This window comes from Lepisosteus platostomus, chromosome 10, assembly GCF_059453375.1.
Source record: "Lepisosteus platostomus isolate fLepPlt1 chromosome 10, fLepPlt1.hap1, whole genome shotgun sequence".
In the NCBI taxonomy this organism is placed as follows: Eukaryota; Metazoa; Chordata; class Actinopteri; order Semionotiformes; family Lepisosteidae; genus Lepisosteus; species Lepisosteus platostomus.
In genome coordinates, this window is record NC_142620.1 from 4,057,639 (window position 1) to 4,079,175 (window position 21,537).

At 38.0% G+C, this 21,537-nt stretch overlaps 1 protein-coding gene across 1 annotated transcript; it reads left to right on the forward strand.

Annotated features, from left to right (window-relative positions):
• The first annotated feature begins 14,662 nt into the window (after positions 1–14,662).
• Positions 14,663–20,555, forward strand: LOC148653058 (potassium channel, subfamily K, member 16-like). The gene is made up of 5 exons (XM_088647569.1): positions 14,663–15,317; positions 15,942–16,047; positions 16,419–16,585; positions 17,397–17,565; positions 18,732–20,555. Exons 1-5 carry the CDS (start codon positions 15,123–15,125, stop codon positions 19,094–19,096), a joined length of 1,002 nt encoding a protein of 333 aa, XP_088503695.1. The 5' UTR covers positions 14,663–15,122; the 3' UTR covers positions 19,097–20,555.
• The last annotated feature ends 982 nt before the right edge of the window (positions 20,556–21,537 follow it).

Here is a 21,537-nt window from a genome sequence, read left to right on the forward strand (position 1 = left end):
TGTGAAGGGTCCTTGCTGTGAGCATCTAACCTCGTATAGAGGTTGTTTAGTTGGTCAGACAGTGAATCATCAGCTGTTGTTATACCACCCATTTGTCCTTTGTAATTAGTGATATCCCTCAGGCTATGAAGTGTGGTTATTTCACAAATATTCTCCTGTCAATATTGAAGCTACGAATGAGATTTAGTTTTAATTTCAACTGATGATGCCTCATTGAAAGTCCACCTTGTGCGTCAGCTTAGGGAGTTTTTTACGTTTAAAAAATAAACACAAAGAACAAGGGTTAGAACAGTAAACAGCATTCAATCAAAGATACTAAAATCACTTTTGGGCCACAATTGGATTATGGTGGATTTTGACATCAAAAGGTCTCAGGGCCCAAAAAGAGTTATCCGGCACAGACCTTAGTCAGGAAATCACTTAGTTGTGTCAGTTGTTTAGAGCCATGGAGTTTTAACCGCTGCTGTTAACTGCTGTTAAGTGATAGTGTCTTCACACGTTGCTCTTTGAAAAGGTGATATATTTCCATTTAAAATATTTTTGTTAATATACAAACACAACTATACTGTCTATCCATGCCTAATTAGCCAGCTGTATTAGCAATACAGATAACGTTTCAGAAAGTGACACTTCTTTTTAAATAAGACTACTGAGTTTTGTTATTCATTACTCATTTTTTTTAAGACGGGATAATGATTAACTAGGTTTCAAAAGCCATACAGAAACAAATCGCCAGTCAAGGCTGTTCATGGGAGACTTTTGACTCTGCGAGGAGATAAATAGGAGTAAACACATTTTGTTCAGTCACCCCATTTCCTCTGTCAGTCTAGTATGTTTGCATCCATCACTAATCCTGGTGAGAGTCCATGCCTGTTTTCCGAAGCATAGGCCAAGGGCACATGACTTCTCTGCACATCGATGCCAGTCTGACATGAGGCTATGGACCAAGGGGTCATTTAAACCAGCCAATGAAACCTAGAATGATTGTGGGTGGGGGGGGTGGGAAGAAAATGGAGCACCTGGCAAAAAGCTATGTGAGAGCTAGGAGAGTGTGCAAACTCCACACAGACAGGCACCAGCAGCTGGAATCAAATTCTAGACAATCTGAGCTATAATAATAATAATTCCTTAGACTTATAAAACACTTTTCTGGACACTCCACTCAAAGCGGTTTACAGGTAATGGGGACTCCCCTCCACCACCATCAGTGTGCAGCCCCACCTGGATGATGCAACAAGTGCGCCAGTCTGCTCCCCACACACCATTTCTCAGTGGGGAGGAGAACAGAATGATGAAGCTAGTTCATAGTAGATTACTAGGAGGCTATGGGAGGTAAAGGCCAATGGGAAATTGGGCCAGGACACCAGGAAAACACCCATATGGGACAAGGTAACACCCGTACAGGACACAGTATTTCTGCTGAAACACCCTGGGATTTTTAATAACCACAGATAGTCAGGACTACAGTTTTTTGTCACATTCAAAGGACAGCACCTTTTTACAGTATAGTGTCCCCATCACTATACTCTGGATTTGGAACACACACAGAGCGCAGGGTGAGCGCCCCCTACTGGTCCCACTAACACCACTCCAGCAGCAGCCTTAGTTTTTCCCCGGAGGTCTCCCATCCAGGTACAGACCAGGCTCACACCTGCTGAGCTTCAGGGGGCTGCCAGTTGTAAGTTGCAGTGTGATATGGCTGGCCGAGCTGTGAAGTAGGGGTACGAACTGACACTGTACTTTTCCAGCCAGTATTTTTGCTGGCTTGGAAAAGGGCATTGCCTGTACTATTTCTTTCACTTGTAATCAAGAATAAATACTTCTTAAGCAGACTTTGGGTTCCCTATGGATTTCTTTCTTTACGTTTTTCATTTCAGGCAATCAACTTAGCCACATTTATTTATGCAGACAAATTTAAGTCATTTTAGATAAACGTGTCTGCCCAATAAATGAGTCTAAATGTAAAATTTATCAATGTATTCCCAAGGCCCACATTAGGAAAGCAGAGTGAAACCGTTGGAAACCACAGATGGTGCTGATCTGTCAAAAAGACAGGTTTGATGTCTAATGTGTGCTCCATGACACATGTTTTTATTTTCTTAATTGCAAAAACACAAAATTAATTGTAAAACAAAGGCTCTAGCTTGATAAACTCCTAGTTCAGCTAAATCAGTGCCCCACCACTGTGCTCCACAGTGCTTTGTTCATAAGCATCTTAACACAATTGAAATAACAGTGAGAGAAAGCACTAAAGTAGTAAACTCATTTTTTTCTTCTCCTCTCTGAATGGCAGTTATCCTTGGCTTGCAAAACAGTTTAAAATGTAGGTGGAGGAATGATATGGAATCACGGCCCATTTTCCAGCCTGTTAATTAAATCATTATAAGGAAGTTGGTCTTGTGTTTCTTATCAAGTCTCATGTGCTTCCTGCTGGCATGAGCCCACAGGATACAAAGCTGGTCTTTCTGTGTTCTCCCAGACTAATTTCCTTTTGAATTCTGTAAAAATTTGAATATTAAACACAGCTTTGAAATTTTTATTGTTTACAGAACATATAAAAGGAACTCTGCTTTCAACACAACACCATCACTTAAACCGCTGTCATACATTTTCTCTGTAGTTCATGAAGGAGACTTTTTGTTGGCCAGTTAAGCTGTTTTTGTGAATTAGCAGAAAACGTATTACAGCACCACCTGGCAACAGCAATCAAAGAAGAAAACTCTACATACAATTTATTTTTCTCTAGCACCAGCATGGTTAAAACATGTAAAAGCATAATTCTTTATACTACAATCTATTTAAAAAATAAAGATGAAGTCCAATAAAGCAGATATACTCTGACAAATTGAAATACAAATATTGCCTGAAACGTGTTGGACATATAATTGTATTAGTAATTAACCAAACTCCTAATCTTAATAATTGTATTTGGAAATAACTGTTACATTGTTATTCAAACATCACAATTTTAGAAATCATTTTTCTCAAGTAATAAGAAGATTATGATTTTTTCTAAGAAATATCTGTTCTTTAAAAAGGTACTTTTAGCTCACATGTACAAACAGCCAGTGGTCAAACTCAAGACTGAGAATAAAAGTCATACTCTTCATTTATAAGTCAGTTATTTCAGCTGAAACTATTGCGATTATATTTATGCACAGGAGTAGCAAACTCTGTGCCATCAAAACTCAATTGCTGGTAAATCGTGAGGCAGAGAGCTCTATGATTGTTCTGCCAAAGAACGGCACACTGTATCTGTCCCAGTGGCATTAGTTTAGTTCAGACAAAAAGTAGCAACAGCACTGAAGTGGGTAGCCAAGGTCATCTTTGAATCCTTGGCAGTGTGACTCAAACAATCGGACAGGGCTTTTATCCAAGACAACACACTGGCAATCCTGAAGGGAGCTCCCGAACGGCGAACTGCTTCATTGTCTCCTGGGCTTCCAAAGAGAGCTTCTCACACAGTATTGTCATATTTAATTTCGGCTGACCTTTCATTCTGGTGCTCTCTGAAAAGGTATCATTGACAGTTTTGCCAGCAGCTCAGAACGATGAGTACTTTGGTTTTAAAACGACTGAGTACACAAAAAGCACAGACCTGAACTTGTGCGTTGGTGCATTCATAATCAGAAGCAGGCATTCTCTGTTACTTTTGCAGCAGTTGATGGCCCAGGATGTAACCTAAATTTCTCCATGACATTAGTTCTGTTTCTATTGCATCTACTAGATGGACTTAAAAGATGATGGATGGGTATATGCTGCCCCTTTTATTTCCTGGTTTCCTGAACCTAAAGTCAAATAATCATCATGCATTAATCTATCCATCCTTTTTCTAACCACTTCATCAAATTTAGAATCATGGGGGAACCGGAGCCTATCCAGGCAAGCAAATATTCCCAAATGAATTATTTTAGCTTAGTCACTGAAATATATCTAGGGGAGGAATTTAATTGGTCTCCTTAATATGCTCATAATGCTCCAACAATTTCAAAAACTTTTTAAAAAAAAAAGTCTTATTAAAATTTTTTTAAAGTCTTTTCAAGTAAAACATTTTTCACCTGCTACAAAATAAGACCGCTCTCTATAAAGCTGTCACCATATTAATAGATTCCTGTTCACTACAAATGAGAAACTATACTTTCTTTGCTTGCGCGCATAAATTAGGAGTTGCATGAATTAGGCTTTTTCCATAAACCCATTTTTACGTCTAATTTGAAAAAATCTCACAAGACAATCTTTTCCTTTGTAAGCATTATCAGAAAAAAGAGCATTAATATTCTTCTCTGTCCACTTTAATTAGATTCCAGACAGTCTCGACACGTTGCCTTCACGTGGTGTTTTCGAACAGGCGTGCCTACATGCCTACAATGGATAGACTGAACACCTATCTGACACTGATACAACACTGAAGACAAGCCAGGCACTTGGTAAGATTTCAGACATCACCCACAGAACACAAGAATTACTAACTTCTTCTCAATTTGAAGCTCAAAAGGTGTTTATTTTTAACATTTTTCAAACAAACTTGTTCCATTTCTGGGGAGAGATATCAGTGTAACCTCCCTTTCTCAGTCGAAGAACACTTGCATAAAAGCAAAATCATTTTTCCAAGGCAGAAAAAATTTAATCCATCTTCAGTTACAGCACTGTACATTCAGTTTAATATTGCTGGTGGTCATGGTGGTGATTTTGCTGTTTCATATAAAAAGACAATCTTCCCACCTTGTAGCTGAAAGCGGTGGTTTCCATGACAACTTTGTGTCAGCTAAAAAGTGTGGTTTTGGCTTGTCTGTCTTTTAGGCCTTTCTGTATATCTTAGAGACAATAAAAGAACAAAGCTATTGCTGATTTCAAAAGTCTTTTTTTTGGAGGAATGACTAATATTATAGTGTTCAGTAATGCAATTACGTTTCTTTGAATTGAAAACAGCACAAGGTCTGGCACATCAAACATGATGAATTATCAAACTAAACCACTTAGGTTTGACGTACAGTAGGCAATATAACATTGTTTGGCTTAGCATGAATGGATTCATTTTAGATAATGTCATCCAAGAAACTAAGGAGCGCACTCACTTTTGATTAAAAACTGTAATGAGAAGTCCTGAGCTTGTATGGAGAGCCAGAGGACAGGAATGCCTTGATATCCAGATAGAGAATTCACTACGGTATAATTGTCTTAATTGTCAGCTCTTGATGAAACACCACTTCCACAAAGAATTTAACTTTGAGGTTTACACACTGAATGTAAATGAATGAACATGAAAAGACAAGCAGGCTCCATGAAATAGTTATGCTGGGGTGCAGTAGATTTTGGTTGCACTTTTAGATGTGTCCAATGGCCTCCTCCCCTTTGTAAACTTTTAGATTTTGAAACTTTTGGTCTATTTGTCATATCCAGCTACGGTAGGATTGAAACTCTTGTTTCTCATACCCACTTTTCTCTTAATCACAAAATTACCCACCAGTCTGTGCCTTTATGCAACAGTCTGCAGAACCAGTCCTGAAGAGGCCCACATATACAGTAGGTATTTTTACACCTGTCATTTAAAGTTTTTTTGTTTAAGAAATTGATCAATTAAGAATGTGATGTTTCAGTGAAGGGAATCTTTGTCCTTGAGAGCTGATTTTTGTTCCAAATTATTTAATTAAATCAAATTCAACACACCACCTGTTTAAATGATCATAGTTGAATTGTCCTTAACTGATTATTTAAAGGCTACCTACAGTATAAAACATGCTGGATTGGGATTCTCCAGGGCTAGGACTGGAGACCCTTCTTTCTAAATATAGAGCTGCTGACCAGACAGTCGACTGATTCAAAAGTAAAGGGAAACCAGAAAGGGCTGATTCTACCCAGTCTGTGTACCCAGCGTCTCAGGCGTCTGTAGAAATGGAATGAGAGTTGTTTCCTGTAGCATTTTCTGCGGCTCATCACATTAGGTTATGGTCCAAGAATGAGAAAAATAAATATGAGTGTGGAGATTAATTTAAAAAGCTCAGTCCTCCCTGATTATAAATGGGCAATTGTGACCTCAGCACTGATGACAGATGACAAGACTTATTTCTACTGGTAATATCGTAATTTGAAGCAATGTTGAACTGGCTTCTCTTATTTAAAGGTTCTATACCCTTGAAAACTTTGCACTCTTTGACCATTAACAACAAAAGGCAAATGGTTATTTAAGAATTCGTTATTTAAAAGTAATCTATGTTATACATGATCAATCCCTTCCTTCAGAAATAATACAGAATAATTTCAGAAATACAGAAAACATACAGTATATTTAATGGTACATATACTATGAACACTGATACTTTTCTGAACAACTTTTAAGCTGTGTCCTAAATATAAAGACAATCTGAGTTCTACTTATACAACTGTGACCTTCATCAAGCCAGGAAAAAGACAGTGCTCTGATAATGTCTGTAGGTAATAAATGATCTGGGAACATTAATCCTTCTCCGTCTCAGACTCGGAACAAGTCACATATTATATATGCAGTAAAAAAAAAGAATGCTCTGTAGAGCTTTCTCTGAGCTTGTTCCATTTAGATAAAACTGCACTTCCCATATTAGCAAATTGAACAGCTGCTCTTTTGCCTTGGGGGAAGATGGCTGACATGACCAGATGACCATTTTCCATTTATAGTCCAGAATCCTAACATCTTGTTCTTTTTTGTGTCCAATTAAAATGTTAAGGCCATCATCTATTTAATTCATATAGTCATTTTGAAGATGACAATGTGCCAATAAACACACAGAGTTATTGTTACTGTTTACTGATAACCAAGGAGACTATATGAGCCAAATGGTCTTGTCTCCTTTGTCAACTTTTCTTATGTTCTTATTTTCACTTGGAATATGTTTCAGCTGCCTGCACTAGATCATTCCTGTCACATGTGGGCAGATATTTTCATGACACAGTTGAAGCAAAGCTTTCTTCTGTTTGAAAAAAATGGAAATCCAAAAACATATGCATTGTGGCAAGTGAAAAAAAAAAATCTGTTGGTAATGATCCAAATTGCACATGCTTCCCGGAGACAAATTAATCTCTGCGAATGAAAACTTTGATAACTCCAGACTCCGTTTTTTTCTGGGGTTTTTTAAAGAAACAATGAGTCTAAAGAGAGCGGTCATCCCCCGTGAGTAACAGGAGCTGCCAATTTAATGAGGTCATTGATTTCACTGCTGTTTGGCTGGAGATGCACTTGTCTCAGCTGGCAGCTTTTCCATGTCTCTCTCTCCACTCCTATACAACCATATCTTTTCTTACAGCAATGAAGAGCAAAGGTCCAAACAACAGAATGAAAAAATAGGGTAGAAAACTTGTAATGCTAACAATCTGAAGAAGGCATGCCGGTAATTCTCTCTTTTTATATACAGTATGGTACCCAAGCAATTTTAGAAGCTTAGAAATGGTATTAAATTCTCAGAGCAATCAAAGATACAAAAAATATATTTTCCATTTAAATCTTCACTATGTTGTATAATATTATATATTAAATATACAATAATATACTATTTTATTAATGTGCATATATTCTTAATATACCACATTAGCCATCTGAATTCTGCATGTCTTCATGAGAAACCACTGGGACGTGAAGTGGTTTCCATGGGAGAGACAGGCTTTTCTGCAAAGCAGCAAACTGTTCACCCCCTTTGGCGTCATTAAATTAAACACGGGGGTAATTTGAAGCGCATGACTTACCTTTCCACAAGCCTGTCAAAGCCCCTGTTCAGAAAACAATATGTACAGTTTGCTTTTTGCTATTTAGTCAATCAGCACGCCCGTTTTTTTCCTTGTTCTCCCCAGAGACTGGGAGCACTTAAGGGAGATCGTTCTTATCTCTGCTGCAGGTTCATCCACACACTGTGCTAGCACACATTACAGGCTCTGCAGCAGCCATTAATCAATAGAGCCAGGAGGAACATCTGCTCTCCACATCCTTGTGTCGACATGCAGTCCCCTTTGGCTCAGATCTGGCCTTATTTCATTGCCAGTCCCCTTTCGTTTCCAATGCCATTATAATGGACTAAACCAAGGTACAGTACATTTCCAAAGCATCAGTTCCTGACTTCCAGAAGGCAACACTTGTGCTAATCCAGTTGTGACATTCTGCTGATTGTCAAAATCCAGCAATCATTACACACTGGTAAAACAAAGTCCGTGTGCTAGCTGTGCTGCAAAATGCAAGAAAATAAACACAAAATGAAATCTATAGAACACAGACCAAAAACAGAAAATTTAAATTTGCCTCTATGGGAACTGTTTTTCAGTTCTTACTTGATTTACAATGGTGTATATATGTTATATTTGTATTATATAGTGACCTGTAAACATATTAAAGAATGGCATGTTCCATTGGAGTGACCCATCTTATTCAAAATAGAGGGAATGTCACAGCATGTGGTACAGAAGCTTGAGTGAAAGCATTAGCAGACCTGGCTAATGTTTACTACAGACAGCTTCAAGGGATTAAAGACAATGGTGCAGCATAAAATTACATCAAGTGGACAAGTGAGCTGGCAAGAAAATTCTGATCTCAAAGTACAGAGAGAAGATTTCTTGTCATCGTGAGAAGCTTGTTGAGTCCTGCTGTATGTGTCTTTGGACACCTCTGAACATTCATCACAGGGGTCTGAAGCACTCACCCAGGTGAGCTCTCTAGGACCAGGGCTGCAGACCTCTGATCTACTGGAATCAGTCCTGCAATATGTGTTCAGCTGTATTTGCTAGTGGAACTGAATCAGCCCACTGTTATGGAATTTCTCAAATGCTTTGGAAGAAGACTACAGAGGTAGGTTTGGAAGGGGATTACCAATACAAACTCCTTAAATAATCAATATATATTGTATGTGTGTGTATAGATATGTAAAACTTACATATATCACATATCTTCTTCATAATAGGTGATTTGGTGGTCTCAATTTAACCCCCATCTGGATGAAAGTTCATGCCATCAAAAAATATTGAGGAAGTACAGAAAGAAGTCACCAATCAGCCCTGAACTGTTGAATTTACTACTTTTTCATTCAGATAAAGTTGGAATATTCTGCATTCTTCGGTGCAATATTAGGCACTAGAATTTTAAGTAATGCACCTTGAGAGATTAAAAAGAATGTGGTCCTTTATATTTTCATTTGATGAATTATGGTAGCAAGAAAATGATATGCATAACCAAAAACGTTTCCTTTTTATGTGTGAAAAACTACCACTGGTTGAATGATGTAAAAAATAATGAAACACAGACAGAATTACAATGGATTATGAACAAAATACAAGATCTAAGGAGGGTTAGTGGAATTAAAGCGTTTCCGTCAGCTGGCAAGGGCCCACTCTGAACCACACTCGTTCTGACTGTGAGAAGACTTGTCCATGAGCCTTTGCAGTGTCAGGCACAAAAATAAGATTGTTTATTTTTTTTTATCTATGCCACATTTGAGCTAACAAAGCTTGACAGAGAAAACTTTAGCAACTGTCAGTGAATTCATACTGGTAATCGGTTTAGAGAAATGGACATTTAAAAGCAAGTCTACATTCGGTTCTCCAGCATTTAAATTCCTATAAATCCTGTGTTAATTAACACCCCTTAGCATCAACATTATTCTTCAGGATCTCAAATCTTCCATAATGCCTGACTTAAGAACATAAGAAGGATTACGAACAAGGGGAGACATCAGGCCCATCTAGCCATCTAGCTGTCAGGTGCTAGACAGACTTTAGTGAAGTGCTGCTCATGAGGGTGCTATCCTAATTTTCCTTGATATGTCCAGTATGGGAAACAGGTCACTAATAAAACAGTCACAAACAGGATGAATAACAGTTTCCAAAACACAATGTCTTTTTGGCAGACTTTCTGTTATTGTGCTTAGAGCCAAGCTTGTTCACCTTTCCCTAACTCTGTAACAAAAATAAAACAATGATACTGGAATCCTGCATCTGCTTTATGTACAGTACACTGAGCAACACTTTTAAAAGCTTTGCCTGTAAGTGTTACTGCTGGAAAGATTGGTTAGGCCTGTTTATTGTTACGGCCACGGGCACTAATGAGCCATGCTCGTTAGTATGGTGAGCAAAGGCTCGATTTAGGTAAGAAGCCTAAAACAGTTGTTTATTTCACAAATGTAGTGTGAAATCTTTCAGACTGGCTTCTTTTTCATTTTTGCTTCCAAAGTCTTTACTCTCTCATTGTTTGTCTGATGTAGGACAGCTGGAAGTGTGTTCAGCTTTCCCTTACTCAGACATGTGCTTTTTAGACTCAGGATGCAAAAGTGAACATAATAAAATCTCTTGGAGATCGGGGAGGTGTGTCAGTGTGAGACCTGCAAAGGAACTAAGTAGGAGATAATTCCAAGCTGAAAGAAAAGGCAAGAAAAGATAAAATGACCTTTGAAAAAGCCTTCAAAAACGGCCACCTGTCTCTGTAACTGAAAAGGTTTTTTGTCATTTATGAATACAGCTTTGAATTAATCTCAGCTTGTTTCATTTAAACATCTTTCTTACCAAGGGATTCATTTAAATTATTAACATCAATTTAATGCAACACACCACAAGTTCATGTTCAAACTTTCATTGCTAAAAAACAATAATAGTGGTGAGTAATTGATTCAAATACAATAAAGCCACCAAATCAATTGCCCATTACATTTCTTGTCAATTTCATTTTTGATTTGACATAAATCAAGCCACTTCGGCATATTTTGTTTACATAACTTACTTTCAGATAAAGCCCCCCTCTCTACCATTGTGTCTGGAATCTCTCATCATCAATGCGTTGAGTCACAAGCCAGTGCTGTGAGACTGAAAGTAAGCTTGTCACTTGTATTTTTGAAATACTTCTTTGCTGTGGATGAGAGAAACCTATGATAAATACACATAAGAAGGAACAGAAATACCACTTACCACTTTTGCTTCAAGTTTTCATTAATAAGCTGTATTAAATTCTCAGACTTCACTATGTGGATAATTACCCAAAAAACTCAAACTGCTCTTAGGTTTACCTTCTGGTTTTTGGTTTCAACAAGTGGAAAATTCAACTCTGGTTGTCTATATACACAAATCCTTACTTGAAAGGTAATGATTCATAGATGGTTTTGATTTGGCCAAGATGTGATAAATGACATTGTTCACATGGCTTCAGTCTCTGCACCTGAACAACAGGAAGGTGATTAATAATGTGTCAGCTATTGTTTAAAAAGCTGAGATTAATTAATGTGGACCTCAGCATACACCAGTTTCTGTAAACCACACTGCATTAGACTATACAGAACAAAGGATGTGTTCTTCTCTAGGCATAGAGGTTGAAGTTGGCACACACTACATACAAGCAGAAAAGGGCAATGATGTGATGGCCCTGCAGAAATTCATTTCTTTGTCAACTTTTTGACTGCTCAGCCAATGTTCTCAACCAGCTTCTCTTCTTGGTATTTTTTATGGGTTTTTAGTGTGATCTGACCTACAAAGCAGCCACAATGATACCACATAAAGCAGGGGAATGCACACACATGCTTTTAAGAAAAACAATAGAAACAGAATTGGAACTGGTATAAAATAAGCATTAACAATAGCTGGGGGCTGTGGATAGCAGTCTTCCAAACCCACAACCTTCATACTGTTGGAAGATAAGACACTCCAGTCGGAAATGAATTTGAACAGAACTATGCTTAAGATGGACTATCTGTAGTTATGTGATATTTCCGGTGGACCCAATTAACAGAAGTTAATTGCTTAATGAAACTCATAGCAAAATTTGGAGCAGCTTAAAATCAAACACTTTCGCCCTCTAGAAAGACATTTCAATGTGTACATTGTGATTTGAGACTTCTGTTATTTGTTACAGTGATGAGAGAGAATTAAGCATGGGTCATGGATGTAGTAGGGAGAAAGAGAGAGAGAGAGTCATCACTCGTTACAGTGAATTCAATTAAAATCATGAGAGCGGCCTCTGATTGGAGAGAATGACACTTGACTGAAGAGGCAGTCTGTGTGCGGACACCTCTTGAGAAGCAATGAATGGATGAGCTTGAAACCTGTCTTCACAACTCTTCACTCAGCACCACACTTCTTTTATTCCTGTGAAGTCTGGGTGTTTATTATTTCATCATTCTGACACTACATTTAATTTCTCAATTCTCAAATACAGATCGGTTGATCCCCAAATATCAACTGCACAGAATCAAACATATACAGATGTCTATGTCTTACACATCAAGATTTCTATAACTAGAATTGAACATTTCTTTCATTTATGTATGAGGGTACATAGCTCTTTTGGAACAACTGTAAAACTGCCAAAAGGTGCCCCGGTAGGTCTCATAAACTTGTATTAGCGTAAAATCTGGTGTTGTTTTCAATTAGGCTTTTCCTCGTGGGACAACTTCAGGAAACTGCCTATTAGCAAAACAAATCATAACTTTAAGAGGTTATTAATGCGAGCAACAGAAACAGCGGTGATTCGTGTAAAGAGTGTGTGGTGTCTTAAAAAAAACATGATTTATGAACCATACTGAAACACATTAAACAGGGGTTATTCAAGGTGCTATTCCATTTTAATACACGCACTTAAACTAAACATTTTTATATTTTAGTATAATCATTTTATTTTAAACGTGTTTAACATCGATGCAAAACACGGTAAATCCGATCATTATGTGCAATGTGTTACTGATTACTCTTAAATAATAATAATAATAATAATAATAATAATAATAATAATAATAATAATAATAATAATAATAATAATAATAATAACAACAATCACTTTTTTCGCGCTATTTCATTAATCATTGACAATTTTGGATCTGCAACCGGGAAGTAGTTTTTAATACAGTATCGCGAGTATCTGCTAATTCAACTTCCTGCTCCGCCGCAAAGCCTTCAAGCTTGACTTTGAAAACTCAAACACAGAGACACTATCGCCATCTTTTGGGTATTCACCATAAAAGCATTATGGGGAATAACTCTTATTTTGTTACATTGGTTTTTTTTATTACATTTGTTACATTTTCCCTGAAAATGATTTATCATTCTTGCGCGCATGTTGTTTGAAATATTTAGTACCAACAATGTATTTTGGATATCTGATCATTGTCTCTGGTGTAGTTTTTATTAATTGATCATTCATAACCGTAAGTTTCAACAAGTCCAATAGGGATAACCACATGATGACCACGGGGCATCATGTCCTGACCCTCCCCTCACCCACAGTACATTAAGAGAAATCACATAGACATCTCTTCAAGTCTGCTTATGGAAAAGCCTTGGTCAGCTTATTCCATGTCCCGAAAATCATTACAGGCCCATTCCAAATGATTTCACAAAACAGTGCGATGAGTTCTCTTTAACTGCCTTCAAAATAAAGGAACTGCTCATTGAGTTTAATAAAAATGCAATATTCCTCCAACCTACTATAAATAAGTCAGCCTATTGACTTGTGTGTGTGTCTCACCCTTTCCATTGTGAATTTATACTACTCCTGTCTGGAGAGAAGACATCTCTGTGTCCCCAGTGTGAAAGTAATAGACTCAGGAAATCTTTCATCCTCTCTGCAATATCTTGCACATTGTCTTGCGGTAGATGCTTCCCAGGGAAACAATATATAATCTCATTACTAACTGCAAGAACTGCCATGCTTTCCTGTGTAAGGACCAGAAACAATATTAAACATATAAATATTGTTAAATAGAACTGAGCTTGCGGTAGATTGTGGAGTATAAAAGCTCCAAACCCATTCTGTGTCCTTTTTAGAACAAGGCACACATCTCAATATCTCGCAGTGCAAAGAGGCCTTAGCAGTTTTAGGTTAGGTATGGCACTATTTCAACACAGTGAGTCTTCCATTTTATGAAAAAGCTAGATGGACCAGTGGCATTCTGGTTGTTTGTGATCTTTCTTATGTTCTTATGTTTTATAGTTCCTGTTGGCACCGAACCCAAAACTTGAACTAGATGTGTTCTGCGTTTTTCTAATTCATAAAAAAAAATAAACCACTCATATTACGTGTGACGAACTGCTAAAAAAAAAAGCCACGAAACTAAGACTTCAGAATACAGCATGAGAGGACGATGATCTGCAGTTTTTGTCATGTTGTTTTTGTTTTTCAAAGAGATGTACTATTGTTGCAGGAAATTGTCAAAGACTATTTGTTTCTTAGTTCCTGACTTCCTAACATTTTTAACGTGCCAAGATGTGGAAACTTAAATGACGGCAAGACGGATATTCCTATTTACTGGGAACACAGCGATTAATTTAATAAAGAATCAGCTGAGCTGTTCATGGAATGGAAAAAAATGCACAGAAAGCTAGGTCATACAAATGTATTTCCTAATTCCTAAAACGCAATTGATTAGGTTTGATTTAATATACAAAATCAAGGCTAATAACTCCTCGCAGTTCAACCATACAGGTTGAGAATATATTTGGATGCGCGCCTGTAGTGTTTCACAGGATAGAACACAGTGAGCCGACGTTGGAAAACACCGGTAGCGTAAGACACAACACTGTTCTGTACATTAAGTTGATTTTGGATATGCAGATGATACTCAAATCGATAAAAATGAATGTATGATTTAAGAGTTAAACAAATGCGAGGAGAAAATCCAGTTTTTGGCATTTAAATTTACATTAATTCTGACAGCCTCTGCACGTCATTCATCCATGGACTTTACCCTCCTCGGTCTCTTTAGCACCTCTTCAATTTGTTTTCTCACAGAAACTTCCTGGCAAGCTGAGCAGTTAGGATACTATCTGTAGCGCTTATTATTTTTCTTACGATTCTCCCACCTCGTAATAGTTTTCTACCAATAAAATGTACCTTGGTATTTCCGCTTTGGGGTCGTTAAAACAGAGCTATACTGTACCACTCCTCTTTCCCCAGACCGGGGATTTAAAGGTCATATCGTCTACCTCGTTTTCTGTCGTAGGATATTAATTTCTTGATATATATCGCACATGATGAAAGAAAAAGAAACTTTAGAATCTGCGAGGACATGAATTCCTTCAGTACATTATATATGCAAAGAATCCAGTGCCTAAAATGTAATTACGACTAAATATAAACTACTAAGTTTACATAGAGTGCTTTTTCCGTATTGAGCAATCCGGAATCTTTATTAAAAATGTCTACGCGCTGCGCCAGAACGGTACTAATGGTTATCGGGTACCTTGCTTATTTACTTATGGGAGCCGCTGTCTTTCAAGCGCTGGAACAGCATTCTGAGGAAGAGATCAGAAAAGAAATTTACCTGCAGAAGTTACTGTTTCTAAAAAACTACACATGTTTAACCAAAGAATCTGTGGAAACTTTTGTTGAGGTAAGAGCTCATTCCTCCTAGCACTGTTAACAATGTTGACATGTTCCTACTAACATACTAATAATAGTCTGTTACTTCCTTTCTTTTGTGGAAGTTTTGAGTTTAAAGAGACATACGAGCACCTAAAAGTTGGCACAGTACGCTAAATGTATGCTGTAATTTTACAAATGGAGAAGTGGCGATTCTTGCCATCGGGATTGCGGTGCCTGAAGGAATACAAGTACAGATTATTAAGTGATGAGCAATAGAGTTTGTGGAAAGGGCGACATATTTCTGCATCTTCAGAGTATTCCGTGGGTAAAAAAAGATCACGTTTCTTTGAGTTACAATGGAGAACTGCCAAATCCTACTTCACAGAAACTGTAAAAAAAACAGAGAAAAATGATTGTTTTTGGAAGGTGACAATTAAAAAAAAAAGTCTGACTTTTAAACAATTTCCACAAATACATTTTCCCCCTTGGAACACTTAGATGGCCTCTCATATTCATTTGTTTCAGTAAAGTTAATTTATGAATATATATATATAAATATATGATGGTTTTTGGCTGGTTGGTCACTCGCCCTCTAACTTCAAATGTTTGTGTACAGATAATTTCACATGCTACTCTCGTTTGAGTCTTGTAGGTCATAACTGCAGCAGTGAAAAGTGGGGTGAATCCTGTGGGTAATGGCAGTAACTGGGACTTCAGCAGTTCTTTCTTCTTTGTTGGCTCCGTAATAACAACTATAGGTAAAGTCTCATCACAGCGGTTCATAATTACATTGTATGAGTGCTCAGGGTCTACAGCAGACTGACAGTAGTGCAATGGAGAACATTTTCAGATAAACATCATGTAGAGGCTACCAGTACTGCTACGGTGATTTTGCAAGAAAAACAATTCGCATTGCTGATTCGATTTATTTTACCATCGAGCGCTATCATATCAACGCTATCAGGAAGAAAAAAAAAACCCCGTTGAGTTAATTTCATGAAATGGTTGAAAATAAATAAAGTTTAAGAATTCCAGAAAAAAAATATTTTAACTATTAGTAATGGAGACAGTAAAATGAGAAACAAGGACATTTCGTAGAGCTGTAGTGACTAACAGTGTGTCTATACAGGTTATGGATACCTGGCTCCAAGGACAGCAGGAGGCCAAATGTTCTGTGTTCTCTTTGCGATGTTTGGAATTCCCCTGAACCTAATTGTTCTGAACCATGTGGGGAAGATCCTGTCTTCTTGGACTGAGAAGCTGGGGACTCGACTATACAACAGAGGAATGGATGAGGTGTAGTTGAAATTGCTGGTAACAAAATACTCATATACCCTGTAGAATGCATTCAACACAGCAGTAATTTCTTTTTAAATAGTAGTTGTTGTTGTTGTTGTTGTTGTTGTTGTTGTTGTTGTTGTTTTAATTAAAGGCACAGTACGACAGAGTTTTCAAAAGGTCTGTTTTCAATGTACCTTGGCTGTACTTCTCTATTTTCAAACAATAGGGCCTGGAAATAGCCTGGGAATTTTCATTTTCAGTGGCAAATGGTGGAGGAAGAGGGGAAAATTATATATACTACATTTTTATTGAGATTTGTTTTGTCATGCATTCATGCATGCATTATCAGAAAGATTCATATGATTGTTGTGGCAACTTAGAGTTTACCTAGCAGCAGTAGGTACCTATACACACCTATAGCAGTAGTGCTAAGTGTAGCAGTAGTGGGTAACACATCAGTCAGGTGTCACCATTGCAGGGTTCAATTCAATTAGCTAGCATGACTTTTGAAGAAAAGAAACCAGAGCAGCTGAAGAACACAAAAAGGACATGCAAGACAAACTGAAAGTACTTCAGTCCAGAATCAAACTTAGAATCGAAGAACTATGAGGCAGTAGTGCTAAACACCATGCCAGCATGACATCCATCTTAGACATTTGCCTCTAAAAATAAAAATAATAACTATGTGCTGGCAGATGTATTTTGTGCATGGTTATTAATCACAATGCAAACAAGTACTCCTTACGTAAAGACTAGTTAGACAAAGTACAAATTAGTTTTTGGTCTGAAATATTTTCATAATATTTCTCCTTTATTTCTGTTGCAGAAAAGGGTGAAGGTTTTTACCATTGTTTTCTTCTTGGTGGTTGGAATAATCCTGTTCCTGGCTTTACCCCCATTCGTGTTCAGCCTCACAGAAAAATGGAGCTACAGAGAAGGAGTCTACTATGCGTTTATCACCCTCAGCACGATTGGATTTGGTGACTATGTTGTTGGTGAGAATTGCTTTTATGTCCCATGAATATATGAAGCTAAGAAATGTGAAAGTGAAACACAAGATGCCATGTGGCAAAAACAGTTTCCTATTTGCTCCAGATTCTATTCTTTATGTGGATTTAAAATAGGGAGATCCAGTTATGAAAAGTTTCCAGTCTTGAGATCAGCAGGCAGAGCATAGTGATTATGCTTAAGTGATAATCCAGATAAAGCCACCTGTCTCCTAATCAACAGCAAACATGGGAAATGGACTGTGTGCAAGGCTACATCATGCAAAACTAAATCTAGCTGCACTGATGTCCAATTTCTGCATTAAAAAGTGCCATATACAGAGTCAACATTAGTCCAGGGATATCCAAATAAAGCACCATTTAATTCAAAGTGAGATGGATTACTTTTTTTTATTCCTAATGGCTCACTTCACAAAACCTTTACTGCTGATAATAAGCAAACCTCAAAGGTTGTGGCTACAGCTATTACCACAGCCACTACCACTGTCTAAGCGCTAACTGTGTGCCTAGAACTAAGTAGTGGTGGAGAAATAGACAACAGTTAAAAAGCCAAGTGTTTATTAAACTATACAACTCACAGCCCTGCAAATCTACACATTACTATAGATAGCTGGAGGCAGTTGCAAAGCACAAACATTAAATCTTCAGTGCTCCTTCTCCATTGCTATTTGCAACTCAAGGTTAATGCATGTTTATTTTAACATTATACAATCCCCACCCAATTTGGAAAACACCATTTTTTAAGAGCAAGCATCTCAGACTCAATTCCTGTAGGGCCTAATGTCTTTGGTTTTTCAGTCTAACTGGAGTGAATAGTCCTTTAGACATATAGAATTTTTTTTCAGGTCTCATATGACTGATTACACAAAACATTGACTTAAAATAAAATTGTGTAAGCCTTGAAGAAAGGTCTTGTAAACTGAAGTTTACTGTTCAGCCATGAAGAACCTCGAAGCTTGGTTAGAAGCATTGCAGATACTGTGTGTAGCTCACGAAATAATTTGATCAGCTATGTAACTGAAAATGTGTTTGGAACAAACAGAATGAATCTATATAAGCACTTGGCAGCATTATTACAGCTAGTAAACAAGATATTGCATTTAGTGAAATCTGAAGTGTTCATTAACTTAATTTCCATTTATTACATACTGTAGGCATCAACACAGCAAAACCGTATTATCGATGTCTGGTTGCCTTCTGGATACTCTTTGGAATGGCATGGTTGGCTCTTCTGTTTAATCTACTAACCACATTTTACAAAGACACAGAGAAGAAAATCTCCAAAGTGCACTGGAAGAGAAAAGCAGCAAAGGCCGACAAGAAGAGGTCGAATGGCTCCCAGACATCAGGGTCTGCTTCAGAAGATGTCATTCCCATGGGGACCAGTGATGACCATGAACAGCAAACCAGTTACACACCTGAAACCATTTCACATCTGACAGTCCAGCTGAGTAAACGTGTTCAAGGGCCTGATATACATTCAGCCACAGATGAACTGGTTTCTGCCATGGAAAGCTAATAGTGTACAAACTTTTTAGTGTTTAATGTCAGGGCTATTTTTCAAATTTCTATGCTGTAAGTGTGTTTTTATGTGTTGTCTGGGAAAAAAATCGTCAATTCATTTCAGGAAAGAAAGTAAGATACAATGCCACGTGTGCCTCAGTCTCCGTGGAAACCGGCCTCATTCGCATGAGGAGTCGAAAACCTCCTGGGGCCCTCAGGACTTGCTCGGGAGGCTTGTCCCCACCGCCTGCTCCCACTTAATGGCTAATTAGTCCATTAGTCCAGGGTATTTCATCCCTTATGTGCCACTGATCCAGTGCTCTGTCATTGAGTTACCTCCTGGCAAGAGAAGTGCTCATAGCTTCCAAGAAGGACAACCAGCCTGCATCCAGCCCGAGTACATTTGTCTGTCTGTCTCGAACCTGCGCCGCCTGTCGGCAGCCCGCCTGTCCAGCCGAGCCCTGGGCCTGTGGTATGGAGCTGTACCTGCTTCCATCCGGCACTGCACGACACTGCAGTCGCCCTGCCCTGCTGTCGCTTATCCTGTTTGGCCAGCCTTCGCAGCTCCAGCCCGGCGACCTCCGCCAGCTCTCGTCCCTCCTCGTGCCTGGGAGTGTGGAATCCTCAGACCGCCCTGCAGGCCCGGCTCTTTCCATCTACCCACTATGTCAGAACAGCGTGAAAAATAAAGAAATAAATACATTAAATGATACTACTACGGTTAAATATGCTCTAAAACGGCTTGCTGGGATAGTCCCCGGCTCTGCCGCGACCCCGAATTGGAAGAAGCGGATAGAAAATGGATGGACTTTGTGAACTGGGAGACCAGGTGAGAAGGGTTTGCCACTAAGAGGTACATTGAAGAAAACAGCTGTGATGCACGAGTGACACAGCAAGCCAAACTAAAACATTCAGCGCAGTGTGTCAACATCACTGCAGTTAAACAACCCGAACATTTCATCCTTTTACTTGAGCTTACATGGATCATTCAGTAAACACGAAGATTTATTTCACACATTCATTTCTATTGATAAAATAACTCGCGTAAATTAATGAGGTAAAGTTGTTTTAAAATCAATAATTTTATTTAACTGTATTTAGAATACCTATTATTAGCAAACCCTCATGTATTTCTCAATTACTGTAACTTTCTTCATATGTATTCACTCTTGCCAGCTTCCCAGCTTTGTGTCGGATCAACAACTTCAACAAGTGTACTTGATAACATACTGAAGGAGCATGTTTACCAAATAAGGCCTTTTTTGGAGGACAGAAATGCCCACTCATTCCACTTCATTTGCTGCCTCTCAGTATTTCTTGTGGATTTCTTTCCAGCAACACTGTATTATATAATATATTAGAGTTCAGGTTTTTTATTTGCAAGGAAAACAAAAGGGCAGCTTCATGCACTGAACAAGAGTGTGATTTCAATGTTATAATATTCAGAAATAAACCTGTAGAATTCACAAATATAATGCAGTCTTGCATCTATAATGCAGTGTAAATGTAGCAATTTTGTGTCCTGTTTTTTCAGTCCTGTTTCATGATTTTTTGTGAAAGTATTGTCCTTTAGGGGAATTACAGAAGCAGTGCAGGTACCATTGTTACACATGCTGTAGCTGTTAGGTCCTGGGATTGCTACGTTTCTTTATTTGGCAAACACCTTTATCCAAAGTGACTCACAGATATGACAGGTTGAGGCACAGCAATTATTTTGTGCAGTTTGCATTCTCCACATGTGGATTTCTCCAGATGCTCCTGTTTCCTCCTTCCTTCCAAAGACATACTGGCTAGGATAATTGGAGTCTCAGAATTGTCCCTGTGTGCTCGTGTGTGGATTATGATGCATGGATGGTTGTGAATTAATAGTTTTAACAGAAGGTTGGTGATTTTCATCTGCAAATTGCGAATCAGTTTTGCAAGGAAGGTGTGGCAGCAAGCATTTTCTTCTCTGAAATGCGTTCAGTTTGCACACATTAACTCAATGTTAATGTACATTTAAAAGACAACCTTTTTATTTTTGTGATTTTGAAGCTTTTCAGCTGGAAATCAAAGAGAAATACTGAGCGCTCTAAGTAAATACAACTACTAGCGTACCGAATAACTGGTAGCTTATGGTGCTCTTCAGTTCTCTTACATCAGTGAATGGATACATTACATACGGACACAGACAATTAAATATTTATGAAGACGAGAGATTATTAATATTTTCTGCAGATTACTAAAAGGCTCAGACAATGACAAACCAGTTCTGAATGACATTTTTTCTTACAATTTCCACTTACATGTGAATAAAAAACACTTAGCATTTCTAAGATTTGGTGGCAAATAATGAAGAGATTGCAATGCAGTTATGCCTTTGTGACAAAGAGAACAATATCAGTTCCCTAACACATTCTGCCTTTAGTTGAAAAACTTCTGTACTTGATAGATTACATATCTGGGGTAGTAACAACA

Bases quoted from the DNA above. Each gene is read 5' to 3' on its own strand.
- LOC148653058 (XM_088647569.1), top strand. From the start codon at position 15,123: ATGTCTACGCGCTGCGCCAGAACGGTACTAATGGTTATCGGGTACCTT. The intron at 16,048-16,418 runs GTAAAGTCTCAT...GTGTCTATACAG, and splicing joins CTCCGTAATAACAACTATAG to GTTATGGATACCTGGCTCCA. The intron at 16,586-17,396 runs GTGTAGTTGAAA...TTTCTGTTGCAG, and splicing joins ACAACAGAGGAATGGATGAG to AAAAGGGTGAAGGTTTTTAC.